Source organism: Drosophila mojavensis, unplaced genomic scaffold (assembly GCF_018153725.1).
Source record: "Drosophila mojavensis isolate 15081-1352.22 unplaced genomic scaffold, ASM1815372v1 contig_16, whole genome shotgun sequence".
NCBI classification, from domain to species: domain Eukaryota; kingdom Metazoa; phylum Arthropoda; class Insecta; order Diptera; family Drosophilidae; genus Drosophila; species Drosophila mojavensis.
Window position 1 is genome coordinate 7,693,112 of NW_025318693.1, and position 17,917 is coordinate 7,711,028.

The 17,917-nt window shown below is 41.4% G+C and overlaps 1 protein-coding gene across 7 annotated transcripts in view; it reads left to right on the forward strand.

Annotated features, from left to right (window-relative positions):
* The first annotated feature begins 4,852 nt into the window (after positions 1-4,852).
* LOC6573097 overlaps positions 4,853-17,917 on the forward strand; it is a 32,367-nt gene continuing 19,302 nt past the window's right edge. The window contains exons 1-2 of one of the 7 annotated variants that reach the window (XM_001999152.4): positions 4,853-4,958; positions 15,264-15,887. In XM_001999152.4, the coding sequence (XP_001999188.2) occupies positions 15,662-15,887 (226 nt within the window). In that variant the 5' untranslated portion in view covers positions 4,853-4,958; positions 15,264-15,661. Of the gene's footprint in view, positions 4,959-14,938; positions 15,888-17,917 lie in introns of all 7 variants that reach the window. The other 6 variants (XM_044007267.1, XM_015166749.3, XM_032731928.2 and 3 more) reach the window with 6 other exon arrangements.

Genomic DNA, 17,917 nt, shown 5'->3' on the forward strand with positions numbered 1-17,917 from the left:
TAATACAAATTTCTACTATAATTGTAGATCCATTCTAAAAGTCTATCGTCCTTTTCTGGTATTAAGAGATTCTACTTATAGTTTTGATAAGTTTGTATACCAATCAGTGAATAGGAAATGGAGTCTCCTACTTTGCCTTTAGTTTCACGAATATTTTAAACAATTTTTATACTGGGTTTTATATTTTGCATTCGATATTGCAATTGAGAGATAGACAAATACAAATTACAGATTTTTCTATTACTAAAATTTTTATTGCAGAATATGAATTTTCTAGTATGATGGCCTTTAGTTATTTTTGCTGCGGATAAAAACCAATATCAAAATCCAATCAAATTAAATCAGCCAACGAACAAATTCGAGCTCTGTTGAGAGATAATTCGCTCTAATAGAAACAGATGCGCTCTTGAATAAAATGCAAATTATTAACTTTTGCATTATGATAATGAATCGACTATCGAAAATAATAAAAATAATATTTAAAAAAATAAATAAAATAAAAGAAGTGAACAGCTGGCAGACAATAGACGATTAGGTCGATATAATCGATATAATATAATTGTACGCTTAATATGCTGAATAAACATCATATATATACATATGCATTTATTTATTATTTATACATGGCCATTTTGTATGTGGTGGGACTTATCGTTAACAATGCATTTGGCTTGAACACGAACAGTTTCCAATTTGTTTATTTTATGGCTGCCAATTTGTGCGAAACGTTAAGTAAACATGAATTATTTGTCGACTATGTCATTGAGGGGCAGCAGCAGGAGAATAGCTCTCTACTCTTTGCTGTACGTGTTGAACTCCTGTTTAAATGAGGATATTGAGCGCGAGTGTTATATAGCTCTTGGCCAAATGTGCGTCCATTTTTAGAAAATTGAGCTGCACTCGATTCATCTTTTATAAAGTCCTTGGGAGTCGGGAGGGGCTGGTGACGGCATTTGTATAGGGAGCCTCCGGCGTAAGCTTCAATTTCATGCCAAACTTGTCGCGCCGCCAAGCCAGCAGGCAGACAGGTGCAAATTTGTGGCATAGTCGACTCTGATGCCGGCAGCAGCATCATTATCATTGCCAACGACACTGCGTCATTAAACGAGATGTTCAACAGCCGGAAAGTCAAATGTCCTTGCGCATCAACGAGCTGATCGCAGTCCCAATTGCTGTTTACCGTCAGCACAACCATTCGCCTACCCATATATGTGTCTCTGTGCCATGTACTTATGTGTGTGGCGCATGCAACACTAAAGCTCTAGCATGTAAACTCAACTGCGATTTCACTTGCCTAAACGATTCAGTATGCACGAGAGTACATTTATCACAAGTTCACGGCACGAGCTGCTGAGAGTTGCACAGCTGTAAAGCTATAGGACTGTCGAGCTCATCAGGACATACTTTCACTAATACTTTCACTGGCCAGCCACACGGACCGCACAATTGCCGCATGGCGACTGAGCTGTGAATTTATGGCATGCATTTGTTTTGCACTCCCCGATTTGATTAATGTTGTGACAGCTTTACAAGTGTCGCGCCCCGAGCAGTCGCTGTGCAGGCGAGGCCAAAGTTCGTAAAGGGATTCATCATTTACACAAACAGTTGTGTGAATGTCCCGCTTATATACATATATATACGGATGCGTGTAGCACACTAAAAGCTTGTTGACTAGGTAGACAGCACATAAATATCAAATATAACACTTTGGCATACGCTCAATTTGCTTGAATGGCAGACGTATTCCCATTGGTAATTGTTTCCTTAATCGAAATATGAAGACTTGTTTGTCCGTTGAAAGTAAAGCAAAGTTGTATATAGAGATGTGTGTGTGTGTCTGTTATTGTGTATTTGGAAGACCTTCAGTTATATTAAGCATACGATCTTTCTCTCTGTGTAAATCATTTATTTTACCGTCCGTCCATCCGTCTGTCAGTTGGTTTGCTTGACATTGCCTTGACTTCTTGTCGCGGACTCTACGCTCTGCCAGAATGATTGAGGCGTTTATATAATCCGTTTGTCATGCCCTCTGACAAAAGCTAATTGTCGCTAGTGTCGGCTATTCGACTAAGTGTGTGTGTGTATGTGTGGGTGGGTGTGGGTGTGGGTGGGCTCTGACCATGTCTATGGGAAAGGACTCGCAAATGGTTTTATTGTGACATTTCATTTTTACGCCCTGTGAATGCAGATGGTCTTGATTAATTATCGCCAAACTGTCGAGCTGACGGGCCACTGGCAAAGAGTTGGCTGCCTGATTTTGGCGTTCTGCGACAGTAGACGGCAAATGTGCCCGATGTGGGCTTCCATGCAAACACAGCACATACACACACACACACACACACATAGAGAGAAACTCATACAGATGCCTATGCCAATATAAATTCACTCGTATGTATGTGTGCGTGTGTTGTAAATTGGGTAAGCTATACTTGCAACTTGTTGTTGCCAGAGCTGGAGCTCACGGCGTGTCAGCGATAATCAGTTGGCAACAAAAGTTTTAAGCGTGAACTCAACCGCAATTTCCGCTTCACCAAGATAAACGACGAGTCGTCAACGGCAACTCCGGCGCCAGATTCAGAACCAGGACTAAAGGCACAGCCATAGACATAGCCAGAGCCAAAGTCAAAGAGCCAGGGCCATGGACGAGGAGAGTAGTCGAGAGTGCGGGTGTGGCTTAACGTGTAGGCGCCACATTCAATTGTTTACCAAACAATAATTTATTCAAAATGAACATTTAAATAGGTGGCTGTCGTTGAATATTCATTATATGAACATTTAAACATGAAATCACTCGATGCGATTGAGCGCTCAGTTTGGTCACAGTTTTCATTTGCTTCCCTCCACATTTAGGGCTGAGAATAAATTCACGCATCTGCTTAACTGGGCCACGACTCTCGACCTTCACTCGGTAAGGCAGTACGTTTCACATCCTATATATACATATATACACAAAAATATATATGTGTACAATTTGTATATATGTATCAAATGAAGTCCATGCATGCTTGCATACATATGTTATATGCAAATACATGTCATCCGAATTAAATTCGAAATAAGTGCATTTACTTCAATCAGAGCTTACACATATGTATATGTGTGTGAGGATGGTCAAATGAATGTTGAATCGCAATTAAAATCCGCATCTCACAATCACAATTGCCAAACCAATCACTCGAATGCATATCGAATGGCGAAATTTCAATCAGACGTAACACCGCATCGATTTAATCACCGATGCTCAATCGACCCAACAACACAAATAAACAGGCTAAAGGCTTGGCCTCAGGTTCAACAAACACATATGTGCATATATATGTATGTGCACGTGGCGGCATGTTAACCTTTAACCGGTCGATCAGCGCCTGACATTGTCTGTGGGTCGGCAATCGGAATATATTTATCTTGGTCTTATGCAAATGACCCGGAGCGTCTGATAGTCATGAGAATCGCCTGCTTAGACATGATTCAAATTCATTTTATCAAGTCCTCCACTTACACACACATACAGTCGCCCAAGTGCACATAAGGACATTGTTGTATAGCTCTGTTTACATGTGGCAGCAACAACGTGTGCGTAAGTAGTACTTACCATTTAAGAGTTATATTGAAAGCCAGCCAAAATGAAGTTTGCATTGATTCATGTGTAATGCGTGTGCAAGAGAAACACATTTTATTATGAATTATTACGAAAAAAACAATCATTGTCAACATCAATTGCTTAGCTTTTAATGCTCAACTGAATTATTTCATGGAATAAGGAAAACGAACAATGGCATTCCATTAATTTAATTTAATGAATGAAGACTTCAGCTCACATTGTCAGGCAATCGAAGCTCTTCATTTAATTCACATCGGTCCAATTGGTTGTTTACAGTTCACACATGTGAAAAGAGTTTCTCTTAACACCCTGTTGTTGTCAATAGTTACATAAATTAGAATTAAATTAGGTCTTCAAAACGTCTAATATGGCAAGTTGGAGTGACCGTTAGAAAATGTGTTGCGCATTCTAGTATAAGAGTCTCCAAATAAAGTCTCTCTCTTTCTGACACTCACTCGGCAACATGCTGCGCTTAGCAACATGCTGCGGGCAACATATGCAGTATTCGTGCTACAAGCCTCGTGTGAGTGATAGAGGGAGAGAAGAAAATAACAATTACCAAGCATATACGAAAGCTTAAAATACTTTATCTCTGACCTGCACAACAAAACGGGGCTAGACATGTTTATAATAGTCAACAAATTAGTTGTATTATTTATAAACTCAAAATGCCTGAGTATACAAATAATCCAGCTAATGAAGAAAGAAATATATATTTTAAATTTTATTTGCGCACTTTAGATTGCCATGGTGAGAGCGTTACTCGTACGAATTAGATACTTCATTTGTTGCTTCATACTCATACTCTGAAATAATGTGATAATATGAATAATATTAATATAATAGACAATTGGGCAAACATATTTAAATCCAGTTACGTTTCATTGCATGTCATGACTCCATATGAATATTGTTTGCTATTTCATTTATAATTTTAAATAATTTTTTGATAGTATGACAAATTATCTTTTAATTGGCTTTGATAAAAATAAAATCAATAATTAATTAACTAAACATACGACCCATTCATTCTCTTCACATAACAACTTGCTATTGATCTCCTGCTTTCACTCTTGGATCATAGCAAGCGTTGGCAGCATGTTGCCGTGTTGATGTTGCTGAGGGTTGAAATCGCCTTTCGACGCTCTCTCTCTCTCTCTCCCTCTGTCACACTCGCAGCAAGAGAGAACGAGCGCTGGCAAGTTTGTTGCCAGTATCGTACGGCTCATTGTACGTGCTCGTGAGGGAAGCGCGCCAGTCTAACGGGACCACTGGATACGTAGACATCGACGCGCGGTTGCTGCTCTTCTACTTGATGTGTTCGTAATGGGCGCCCGACGTTCCCATCGTTCGTACTGTAAGTGTTGAATGCCTATCGCTGTGCTGGCTGTGCTGGTGCTGCTCCTGCTGCTGGTGTTCTTACTTCTCTGTCGCTGCTGCTGTCGGCGTGACATCAGCATCACCACAGATGCTGTTGACACGTTCGAAGGCCATCGGCAATGGCTGTCGCAGCGGGGTGGCCAAAGCTCGTGAATGTTCGGCGTTCGGCGTTTTTGGCAAGCAAAGCGTTTGCGGTCGCGAAATTCAAAAGTAGAGCGCCAAAATGCCGTGAGAGCCGCGTATCTTTGCCCGTCTCTATCAGCATCTCCACATTCGCGTTCGCCTCCGCTCCGTGCCTTTCCGTTCCGGCGTCGCCTTAAATCCTGCCAATAAACGCAATGCGGCAACTGCCTTCGCCCCGGTACGGTGCGGTGCGGTGCGCCTTGCCGTGTTATTTGTGCAATGCGTATAAAATATGCCACTCGGCCCAGTGGAAACGTGCTAATTATAATATGCTAATGCGTGTTGGTGTGTGTGTGTGCCTGTGCCTGTAGCTGCGTCTGTGTCACTGTGTGTGTGAGCGCGCTATCTCCGCAGAGTGCAACTTGTGAAATTGGCCAAAAATTGTGCGACCGCAGCCCAGAGGCGTCCACCTAGACTGAGGCGCTGCCTGCTCAGCCAGCGACAGTGGCTGCTGCCACTGTGGCAGCAGCTGCGGCGGCAACGGCAGGGGGCGATGTATAAATATTTGGCACACAACGAGCGCCGAGCGTCGAGCTAAAGCCGACAAAACGAAAGCAACAAAAGCAATTATGCAAATATTGCAAAAATAACGGCAACAGAATGTTTCATTGTGCACGTGTGCGTGTGTGTGAGTGAGAGTGTGTATGCTTGTGCGTTCGCGTGTGCATGTGTGTGTGTGTGTGTAAGTGTGAATGTGAGCTCTCTTATATGCGCTAGCCAACTCGAATTGATTAGCATAAACGGATGCGGTCCTGCCTGTTTTTTTACCCCTGCCCAACGCACTTTAACAAATTGTATATGCAACACTCAAACACACACACTCTCACCCACGCATACACACAGCTGAGCTGTTGTGTGATTGCGTTGTGCACAATTAGCGCCAAAGTCCACAAAATCGACTAATCAAACAAAGGGACGCCAACAACGGGAAACTCAAATTAAATTGGGGGGATTTTTCACGCCTCTGCTGACGTTGCCAGCATAGAGAGGCATAGAGAGGCATAGACGCCGACGGCCGACAGCGTCTGCGTTGCTTCGTAGGGCCGCATCATTCGCAAAATACGCGCGTAATCTATTTTCATCGCTCGACTTATTTTAATCTAGATGCGGCCCTCCACCAAAGTTTATACTCGGGCCGAGTGGCTGGCTAACTGGCGGTACAGAGGGCTTCTTCTCGCTGTCTGTCTCAATCTCAGTTTCGCTGTGCACCGTGCAGCAGCAGGAGGGTGAAACGAGGAGGCGAAGAAAAAGAAGCCCCGTCTGGCTGTGGCATCAATTTGAGGCTTTGCATTCTCCGTTGCGAAATTAAAAGTAATTTTTAAGGATTTATCACGGATTTGCAGCATCATCGCCGGCATCCTGACTGTGCAAAAATTCGTTTTTTTTTTATTTCCCGTTCGGTTTTTGGATTCAGATTATAAATTGATATTAATACGCGTAATTTACATTGCTGCCACTTACCGCAGTCGCAAACCAACGATGTCACTGTCGTTGTAGCAGTAGCTGTAGCTGTAGCTATAGCGATGCCATGGCCACTGGCAGTGGCAGTGGCTGTAGCAGCAGCAGTGGCACTCGAACCACTCCCAGTCATGTCTCTGTCACTGTCACAAATCCCGACGGCCGCCCTCTTCCCCCTGTCGGCGCCATCGGCCACGCCTTCGACTGAATTTATTGCGGGCAGCATCAGTTTCGAGCTGCGCGTGTAATTAAATTATCGCAAGTTTATCGCGAAAGATGAGAAAGTATCCAACGGAAAATGGGGACGCTTGCCGCCAAAGCCAAAAAGTCTGGGCGCCAAGCTGAAATCTCAGTCAGTACTGAGTTAATTAGGTGCTTGGATTTTCAGCAACTTTATCATAATCATATCATGCTTTCCTAAACAATCTTATTACGGACGGACAAGCATTCCGTAGCTAAGCAGCAAGCATGCAGCATGCAACATGCAACATGCAACTTGCAACTATCTACTAATAAAAATGCTGTTTGCACTCAAACGACTTACAACTTGAACGTATATAGCAGCGCGAACTCATTAATCCACTTGATATAAGATATATATAGATAATACGGAACTTATCAAGGCAAGCAGTTAATATCGGTGAAGTAGAAGTGACTAGTGGCCAGGATACGAACCACAATTACTACAAATTATGCTTCTCCATAAACACAATAGAATCTCTGTCTCTCTCTACTGTCATATGCAATCAGGCAGCTCAAACATTTACGTTGAACGCATTAATTCCTTTGAAATATATTTGGCCTTTATAAATTGAAAAGCTACATTAAATGGAATTATTATTAAATGTATTTTTCCATTAAAATAAACTACTAAAGTGCATCCATATTTTATATTACAGTTCTTTAAATACTTTTTTGTTTTTAAACATGTTTTTAACCCGAGCTTAATGCTTGCATTGATACATGTGCAAGTCAAATACCCTGTCAATGCATTAAAAGCGCAGGAGGTAGTCCGATTCGCAATATGAAATATTAAATAATAAATAGCAAAAGTTGCTTTGATTCATACAAATTTTATAACTGTGATATCTTTGGCATATGACAAGATTGTTTTTATCTAGTTTTTGGGTTTTCTCATCTTAAAAGTTGCCAGAAGATCCTCTATCTAGACGAGCATCCTGCAGCAAAGATTATTATTGGCTTTGCTTTACGTATATATAAATATTTATTTGACTCTATCAAACTAATTCTCATATAAATCACTTAACGACTCTGAATCTCACCTCCAAATCTATTCTTTTTGATCTATTCTCTTTTTGATTGAGTCTCAATTTAATGGTTGTCTACAGCTGCTCAGTCTAGGGCATAAGCAATTTCACCTTCTACTTTCCAATGTCTCCACCAGCTTACTTTTAAAAGAACTGCCATCTACAAATCGAGCATAATAATGACAAAAGTTGTCCCATTCTAGGGTATCTTCAAGGCGAACACAATGTAGCATAGGCAATTACTTCCTTTCTTTTACTTATACACAGTTATACACAGTCACTGTTTTTCCTGCCCTCCTTTTAACATTGTTTTTCTTTCATTGTACATTTGCGAATGGTTTATTTACATTATTATTATTTTTTTTTTTTATATTTCACTTTTTTAATATATATACACAGCATGTGGATGCGTTCAGAGCGAAATAAAGGAGTCGCCTTCCAGCTCCTGATGGGCATTTATATACATTTTCCGGGGTTTTACTTGGCTTGCACTTTTCCTCGTTCGCCATTTACTCCAGTTTTTCATTTTTTTCTGTGCCTTCTTTATTATTATTAAACCAAAATAAATTGTTCGATTATTTGCTCGACACAGTGTTACTTTTTAAAGGCCTCCAGTGCTGGCCAACAGTCGCCGGATCCCACCAGGCTAAGGGGAGCAATAGAAATATGATGTTCCCCTTTTCGGTGGCAAGGAGGACCCGCAGAGTGTGTTCACATCGCATTGAACACATGTTATATTTTCTTTTTGTTTTCGTAAGCAGTTTCTTGTCCCTTAACCAATTCTATGCCTTCGCATCGCTCCTGCTCCTGCTTCTGTTCCAGCTACTGCTCCTACTCCTACTCCTGCTCCTTCTGCTGGTTCTGCTGCTGATGTTCGCCCCAGCTTCTAACAATCACAATCAGACCCTGCCGTCGCGACGGTTGGTTTGTTTGCTTGTTTGCACATTCTTAACTGGCAATCAGGAGCTGCTTACCGAACCCCTCCAAATTGTGAGCCTACCACGCATATGCGTGTGCGCGCGTGTGTGTGTGCGTGTGTGTGATTGTTGTAGAACTTTTGTCATTTTGCTAATTTACCATTATTTACTTGTTGTTTTGTTTGGCATCAGCCCAAACCATATTCTCTGCATAATTGAGGAAATCTGTCATAGACGAATATGCAACAGCCAAGGGACAGCTCGCACACATGCGATTCCTGTCGAAAATCTGCTAAATCAGGCCAATTGAAAATAATGAAATAGCTTGACATGTGGCTGGATAAGCAATACCGTAAATTGATTGCAGTTAAATCAATTTCAATTTAATTGCCATTCGACTTTTGACTTTTCCCTTTTCCCGTTGCGCTTTTTGCTTTTCACTTTTGACTTCTGACTTCTGGCCTCTGGCCATGTTTGCGATTTGATCAGGTTGTAATCAGCTGTTTATTTTGTGAAGCTCTGCTAATATTATATTCATGCACTTGATCTGATAGAGACTCAGCAGCGATTCCCCATCGAGTTGTCTGTGTGGGTGTGTGTATGTGCGTGCTGAGCCAACGTAACTAGGTCAGGGGATTAACTTTGTTAATAATAAAACACATAATATTGCTCCTGCAGCTGCCTCGAACGAATTTGTTCACTTTAATCAGCAGCTGGCTTTAAAATGTTCGTTAAGCGCCAGCGTAGAAGGTGGACGAACTTTGCTTTTAGATGGAGTAGCCGAGCAGAAGGCGGGGCGGCAGGGATGGGGTGTATTTGCGGGTCGTTCTGATTTCGTTCGCAACGCAGAGTTTTCGACGCTGCCAAGGAATCTCCTGAATTATTTATGACAATTAAGTTGTAATTTCATTTTATTGCCTTCAACAGAGCCAACATTTCACCGCCGGCTTCCCCGTCTGGCCCCGCCACAGCCCGCTTGCTGCTTGCCTCAGCTGTTAGCTGGCAGTTCGTGGTGTTTGTCCTCCACTCGGCGCTTTCGAATATGTAGTAGTTCGTCTGCTCCAGCTTTGGACTCCACCAGTGTGGCTGCTGGTGCTTTGTTCTTTCGCCATTTGACGCAGCTGCGCAGCGTCCCGTTCGCATGACCATCGCCTCACGCCATCTTATGGCCGTTCCGGGCCCCTTTCATTTTACTTTCGCCAAATGCCATCGTAAAGCGGAAAATGTATGTTTTTGCCCTTGATGCCACGAACCACTTTTTGTTAAGTTTCACTCGTTTGTTTTCCTTTGCTTTTTATTTTATTTCATTTTATTTCGTTTTATGTTATTTTGTGGCTCACGCACTTTATTATATGAGCGCGTATATTTTCATATAATATGTGTAAGATGTGCCCAGGTAAGGTAAGGGTAGGGGAACAGGTTGAGGCACAGGTACCGGTATAGGTACAGGTTGAGGTGGCCACGATGTTACATTTTTAGCATTAATAACATTTTGGTGCACTTGTTAGGATGAGTTTTTCGTTTTCTTGGAAATAGCAGAAAGAGATACCGAATAATTCAATAGATATGCCAGAAAAATTCCACCAAAAGAATTTCAGCAAAATTAATTACAATTGTTTGGAAATGAAGTAAAGCTCGTCGCTACCTTTATTGAAATATCATGCCAAAGCCCCGGCACACTTTCATTTGGCGTAGCGAGAGATTAATGCCTGAGCCCGTGCATAAAAACCCACGCTGTAAAAGTAATAAAGGACAAAGGCAATTGTGGTCAGCATGACTGGACTAACTATGCCCTCATCAAGCCTAAGCCCGGGCAGTTAGCTCGCTCCCCCACTCTCATGCTCTTCCGTTAGCCCCCTAGGCCGCTAGGCCACATTTAATATGGGACATATTCCGCACAGCGCAGATGCTCCGAGATTTGCACGAACCCTGATCAATTATTTAGTGTGTGAGGGCAGTGGAAGCGTCGTCTATGTCTCTGGTCTTGTCACGTGGCTGGTTTGTGATTTTTGTCTACGTGGAGCATGTACCAAACATTATTTAATAACACATTCTAGTTAGCAATGAAGGCTGTACGAGACCCGCTAACCAAATTAGTCAGTGTCCGTACTTTGGACACCTCCAATACCCCCAAACACAGTCGACTTTGGCGTTTTCGCTGTGCTCTGTGCCGTTTAATAGGCCCGCAGCTGGGGCCCCAAGTTGCAGCTGGCGGCTCCTTGAGTCGGAGAGGCATTGCACTGTCAAAAGTTTTTGACACGTACAACGACTAAAGTTTTCAGCGGTGGGCAGGACATAAATAAACACGCCCTTGTCGTTGGCTCATTCCCATGCCCATGCCCATGCCCACACCACCGCCCACCGCTCACCACCCACCGCCCATACCCACATCTACATCCTCGTGCCTGCGTTTGGAACTCGGCGTGGGCATGGAGGGAATGGTATAGGAACAGAGTTCCGTCGAGCGACCGGAACGTGACCAGAAGCCGGCCAGCGGTTGCTCACGTGGCCAATTGCCTGGGCCTGTTTCGTCCGATTTGTCCTTTGATGCTGCTTGGCTCGTAAATTTTTCAACAAGTTTTTATTATGGCTGCGTGTCCTTGCACAAAAAAGTAACAAAAAAATAAACAGAATCCAACGCCCCCAACTCACTCACTCACACACACATACACGTACGTCTTTTTCGTGATTGCGACGGGCTTTTTTCGTTATTTATTTAATAAAATTTAGGAATATGCCTGGAAATAATTTATGGTGCTGGAATTTGCACATTAATCCTGCAAAATGTTGCCAAATTATTGAGCCAATAAATATTTACCTTGCTCACTGCCCAGCAGCCCCATGCAACCACACTCTCTCTACACCTCTCTCCCTCTCTCTCTCTCTACACCTCTCTCCCTCTCTCTCTCCCTAGCTTCATCTACCTCTCTCTCTCTCGCACACACACACAACCACAGGCACTTTCTCTGTAACCACCTACCAAAAGTTTTCAATCCCCGTTGGGTCTGCTGACGTTAAGCCATAATTTTGATTTAGACCTCTGAAAGCCGTTTCAGATTCCTTAAGCGTGCATTTATCTCTTTCGAACACTGTTGTCGACAGCCGGCATAGCAAAAGGGTTCTGCTTCTTCTTCTTTCTATCTATCTAAAACAACGAAAATTACCATATTCGGAATCCTATCTACCGAGGCCATCAATCACAGTCTGTGAATATGAATTTTGTGTTTTGGACCAATTTGCCCAGTTGTAAGAGATTTATGAGCGCACTGAAGAAGAAAATACAAATACATATATGTATGTATATGCACGTACCTTTTCAGCCAACCATATTTTGGCCAAATCTAACTGCATTGCATAGGTAAATTGCTGTTGATGCGAACTAGCTTGGCCTTATGCCCAATTTCACGTTACATTCGAGCCAGCTGCAACGATGAACTGCATCAATCAGCGAACAGTGCACCGACTATAATTTAAATTTACAGTCGCATCACGTCCAAATTTCACACATTTTTCGATGTATTTTCAACTGGCTGCGGCCAAAAACCGCTGATGAGTTTTATGCCTCTGAATTTTTGTGTTCTGTGGCTAACTAGTTCAGCGCATACGAATGTGTTGAAAGCGCGATTGATTTCAATCGTCTCTATATACAAATCGCACGAACAAACAAACAGCAAAAATACCGACAGGCTGGCGATTGTCCATGGCATTTTGGTGGCGGCATTTAAGTTCGCTGACCGACAAATTTCAATATGAATTCAATTTTCCGCTAAATTGAACTGAGCACAAAAGATGAGCAAATTACGAGCGCAAGTTTACGCTTAAATAAATTCAAATAAATAAACTATACGCAGCTCGACTTGTTAGTGGCAACAGCTAACATCCGTCTAGTTCGTACTTACCAGTGCGCCGCCCTAACCACAAGCCCAACTCAATAAGAAAACAGAAAAAAAAAAAAAAAAAATCAAAAACCGACTTGCTTTGCCCTCAAGTGGACTTGCTTGCAGCTTGCGGCAGCGGATGCCGGCCAAGATGAAAGTTAAAATATTCGTATATATTAATTTCTGTAGTTGCAAAAAGAAAAACATGGAAAAGCCATAAACCAAAGTTCAGCGGAAAGTTCATCATCATGAGTGGTGGCTGCAACAGCCACTACAAAACCTTCAACAAGCACCAATGGCCAAAAGCAAAATCAACTAAAAACGCCTGCGACGGCACGTCAAAATCCGACAGATTCAGATACAGATACAAAGGCGAGCCAAAGACAAGCCCCGACTGCGCTGCCCATGCCCATGCCCGAGCCCCTTCCCCTGCCCCTGCCGCATCCAGTGCCTCGGCCCGATGCCGAACCGTTTGCAGCTGCAGCTCCTAGAAGGATCTATAATGGTGTCACTAGTGGCAGCAGAGGGTTCTATGGCCGGGGCCGGGCCGGGCACGAAGCACTTTCCGCTCAGTTTGCAAAATATGAAGTTTGCTTTCGAAAGTTTGCGGTTTTTGGGCTTCTTGCGGGCGAACAATAAGAAAACGTTGAGAAATACATTAAGCCAACATAAAGAAGCATTTGCCAGCCAAGCGGGGCCAGCTAAGCATATGCACGTGTGTGCGTGTGCGTGTGAGTGGGAGTGGAAGTGGAAGTGCGAGTATGAGTGTGAGTGCTTGTCTAAGTGTGTGCTAGTGTGTGCTTTCAGCCAACACACTCAGTCATAGCTCTCAGAATAACAAGGGATTTGTTTGGTCTCTACACGCTTAATACTCAACCCGTTCTCCTAGCTAGCAAACCCATTTTCTCGGGTTCGGCTTTCATCAGCTTGTGCTCAGGCGTCGCTCCTTCAAGTCGGGCATCAGCTTTCCGGCTTGGACATGTTTGGGCCTGACGTCCAAAAGTGTCAGTTAATGAATGTTTTGTCAAACAGCTCGCATCTTTTACAGACTTAACAAACACCCCTACTCGATGTAACCAGTACTTCCCAATACTTCTCCCCACAAAAAAAAAAAGAAGAAAACTAGCCAAACAACAAATACTGAGCCTTGCATTTTGCGGTGCGTGTGCTTTTTGTTGGGCATGTGTATGTATGGGTGTTTGTTAGATAGATGCCCATTACTCATCTCGTAGGGTTGTGGCTGTTGCTGGCTAGCCGCACATCACTGTTAGAATTTCATGGATAAATGAACACAATTGATACCTTTTGTGTACTTTTAATCTAGCCAGTGTAGCCACAGCCCACATATGGGCAAGAACTTTGAGTGTCCGTCGCCTGGGATACTGAACTAGATGGAAAATCACAAAAAAAAGAGCAATTTAGTGAACAGAATCTAACATAGTTGCCAGCTGACAAAATACAAAACTGCAACTAGCTAAAGAAAAATGTATATTTTTGTTCGGCTCAAACTAAAAACAGAAAATCTGTTCTAGGCTGCAGAGTGTAAAAAACACGAGAAAGCCGTAAAGAGAATATTTGCATTCTTGTTGAGAAGTGGAATTAAAAGTCTGCTTTTATTATTTCATTTAAATTGCGTACGTTAGGCAAGCCCTGAGCGAAAAAATCGCTTAAAAAGTTCAACTCTGAGTTCGGAGAGGTGATAAGCATGCAGCTTGTCAAGCAGAGATAATTTTAGACGAAATTGAGTTTTTATCTTAATATGTAGGTTATTAGTCAAGAAAAGTCTTGTCGCCATTAGCCAAATTAATTAGGACCCATTTCAACTGGCGGTTAAATTTGTATGATGAAACAAGCCCAAAGGGGATTAAACAGAAAGTGACAGAACCAGAAGGATTCTACCCATAATCCTGCTCTACTTATTTGCTATTATAATTGTTAACGAATCGCTTTCAGGTGCGCAAAATACAAAAAAAAAAAAAAAAAAGACAGAAAAAAATCAAACAAAAAAAGAGTTGAAACCAAACTAATTAATTGTGATTTCAGTGGCGAAATTTGTTTTAATTTCAAATTAATATCGAATTCAATAAATACCCTCAAACCCAATTAAGACGCGGCGGGCAATTGAAAAAATAAATAATTTAATAATTTATTCCATCGTTAAGCAAATAAAAAATGTTCAAAGCGAATGCTGCGGCTGCCTTTTTCGCTTGTTCAATAATCGAGTTATCATCAGTAACGAGTAATGAAATTCAGTTTATATTTTTTGTTTTCATGTGTACCACGTACATTGTGCAGTAATAAATTAATATAAACAAAAAATATACACTTTAAGCAAATAAATGAAAATAAAAACCAAACCACGCCCGAAAGGCTGATAAAATGCAATTAATTGTTTTGGCAGCAGGGCGAATAGCAGCTATCAAACGCGCTACAATTTAAAGCATATCGAGCATAATGCCAAAATCACACAATGAAGCGTCATACAATTACGCTATAAAATAAATATTTAATGGCTGGAAACACACATTTGAAAAGTACATAAAACAAAGTGTTATTCATTGCAACTTCCCACCGACAGCAGATGGTATTTGATCGATCCAGCGATGAGAGCGCCATGAATACGCCGACTATGAATGCCAATATGAATATGAGCATGAGCATGAATGGGAGCACATATATTGACCAGCCGTAGGAGCCAACATATATGTATGTACGACGCCATCGTTGATGATGATAACAATAAAATATGAAAATTCAAAAAATGCAAATTGTCAAAATCTGAGGGTGCACAATAAAATCGACCATAAAGAACATCAAATCAACAGCGAACGCTAAGCAACGATAACATACACACAGTCGACACCAACGTCAGCCAATAGCAGCGCAACAACAAATAGCAACAACTACAACAGCAACAACAACAGCAGCAAGAACAGCAACAACAAAGAACAAGCAAATCAGCTCTGGCCGGTGGCAATGGCCGAGCCGGAGTCAAATCCCGCACAGCATCTGCAATGGCAGCGCTGCCAGCATCCTGCTCTGGATCGACCACAGCTACAGCAGCAACCTAGCAAATGTCGGCACGTGCACAACGAGTGCTCCTGGGGCCATGGCTGGAGTAGAGTCGCCTGGCTGCTGGCTGCTGTGTGCCTGCTGACGCGGCCCGTCATGCCGGAAGTTATTTATCGAGTTGATCCTTTGGGTAAATGTTTTGTTTTATTCTCTTTTTTTGCGTTTCCTTTTTATTTTGTTCACATTTCAGCCACATCTACATGTAGAAATTCGCGTCGGTTTTGCGTTTTATCTGCAGCAATAACCGTCCGCTATCGCTCCGACCACTCCGCTCCCCCAGCTGGGATGCTGTGACGCTTTTTAGCTAATGCCCGGCAAATGCAGGCGCCAAGTTACCCCACCCACACCGCCTCCTCCCTGCTAGATGAACTCATCTGGCGATTTCCCGCTACCAGATATACATATATATATATATTTATAGTTGAATATATATAAATGTTTATGTATTTGTATATAAATCATAATTAAGCACAAATACGCACTGGAAGTGGCTGTTTATGGCCTTTGTGTATTTCTCGTTGTCCAGTTTGTGTTGAAAGCGGCCAAAACCAAACATTTTCCACGGACAAAGTTTCACAAATGATCTGAAAAGCGAGAGCGACCAAATATTTATGTTCGTCATTAATGATTAATAGGGTAGCCGAAGCAAACACTCATAAATTAAACCACATTAATTAACTGCCCGTCAAGAGTAGATACTTGAATAGAGATGCCTGCCAATCTTCGTTCCATTGTCATGAATGTTGAATCATGACCATGAACTACTTTGCGATTACCAATCTCAATACTCTTATAAGCCTAAATACAGACAGATTTATATGTATGTATACATAACATGTATGTATGTACATCTTCTAATTTGAATACTTTTCTTAAGGGCATTTTAACTTTTTCATTGAGCAACCTATTTCTAGATCAACAATCGTTTCCATTTTAAGATAGTTTTAAAGACATACTTTATAGTATCGAAACATTATTTCATATGCCGACTATAGGAATTATTGGAATTATATCTACATATATATATATATATATATATATATATATATATATATATATATATATATATTTTTTTTTTTTTTTTTTAAAGCTTTATAGAAAGAATCGATTTAATATTAGTTTTCAAATATCTTGAGCTAATGTTATATAATATTATAATTCTATGGTCATAAATACTATTTATCAAGCATCTATGTGTATTATTCATCTATTTACTTCCGAGTCCAGAGTCAGGGTATTTAATCTTCAGTGTTTGTTCATCCTAATGGAAACTTTATTAGCCAGCAACATAAAATTTATGTTTTATTTTCCATTTGCTTTATTTCCCACACATTGTTTGCACTATATATACCGAGTATAAAAACCCGCTCACATATAGGATATACTTAGCTATAAAATTCATTTTCTTTTTTCGCTGTCGTTGCAAAAGATGACGCACTTCAGCATCTTTGCTTCTCTGTCAGCAGCTTTCAATATGCGCTGAGTTTATCGATTGGAGCCGTCGTCAGATTGAAAAAGTTTCTCAAAATTAATTATTCGCACCATCATTATGTCGATAGAGATGGAAATGAAAATATTTAATCCGTTTATTTCATTATTATATACATTATATTTTATTCATTCGACACTCGCACAGAAATATTTAGTGTGAAGCATTGGCAAAAGGTGTACTGTGTCAACACGATTCTCTTATACTACGCGGCTCGTATAACTGCCTGTATAAGAGAGCTGGCAACAACTTTCAAGTGCACTTGGAAGGAACTCGCAGGCATCGACAAATTTCACGCTCACATAAGCCGAGCCATGAACTTGGCAACGCGTGTAATTAATAAATATTTTTACCAACTTTCTTTTTAAGTGCTTAACGGTCTGGATCATTAATTTCAAGGCCGAGGTAGATAAACATGTCAGCTATACCAACTCGGTCGAAACTTCCGATTTATGTGTTGTCGCAGCAGCCATTAAATGGCGCGTCGTTAATAGCGAACTTTAGCGTCTCGCACTTGCCATAAATATTCAATTGCTGCTCGGATGTACATATAATGTATGTTTCTGTGTGTGTATGGAGTGTGTGTTGATTTTGGTTTTCTTTATTTATTTTTTTAATATTTTTAGATAGATAAGGCACACGTAGGCATTGGTATTTGTATACATATGCCA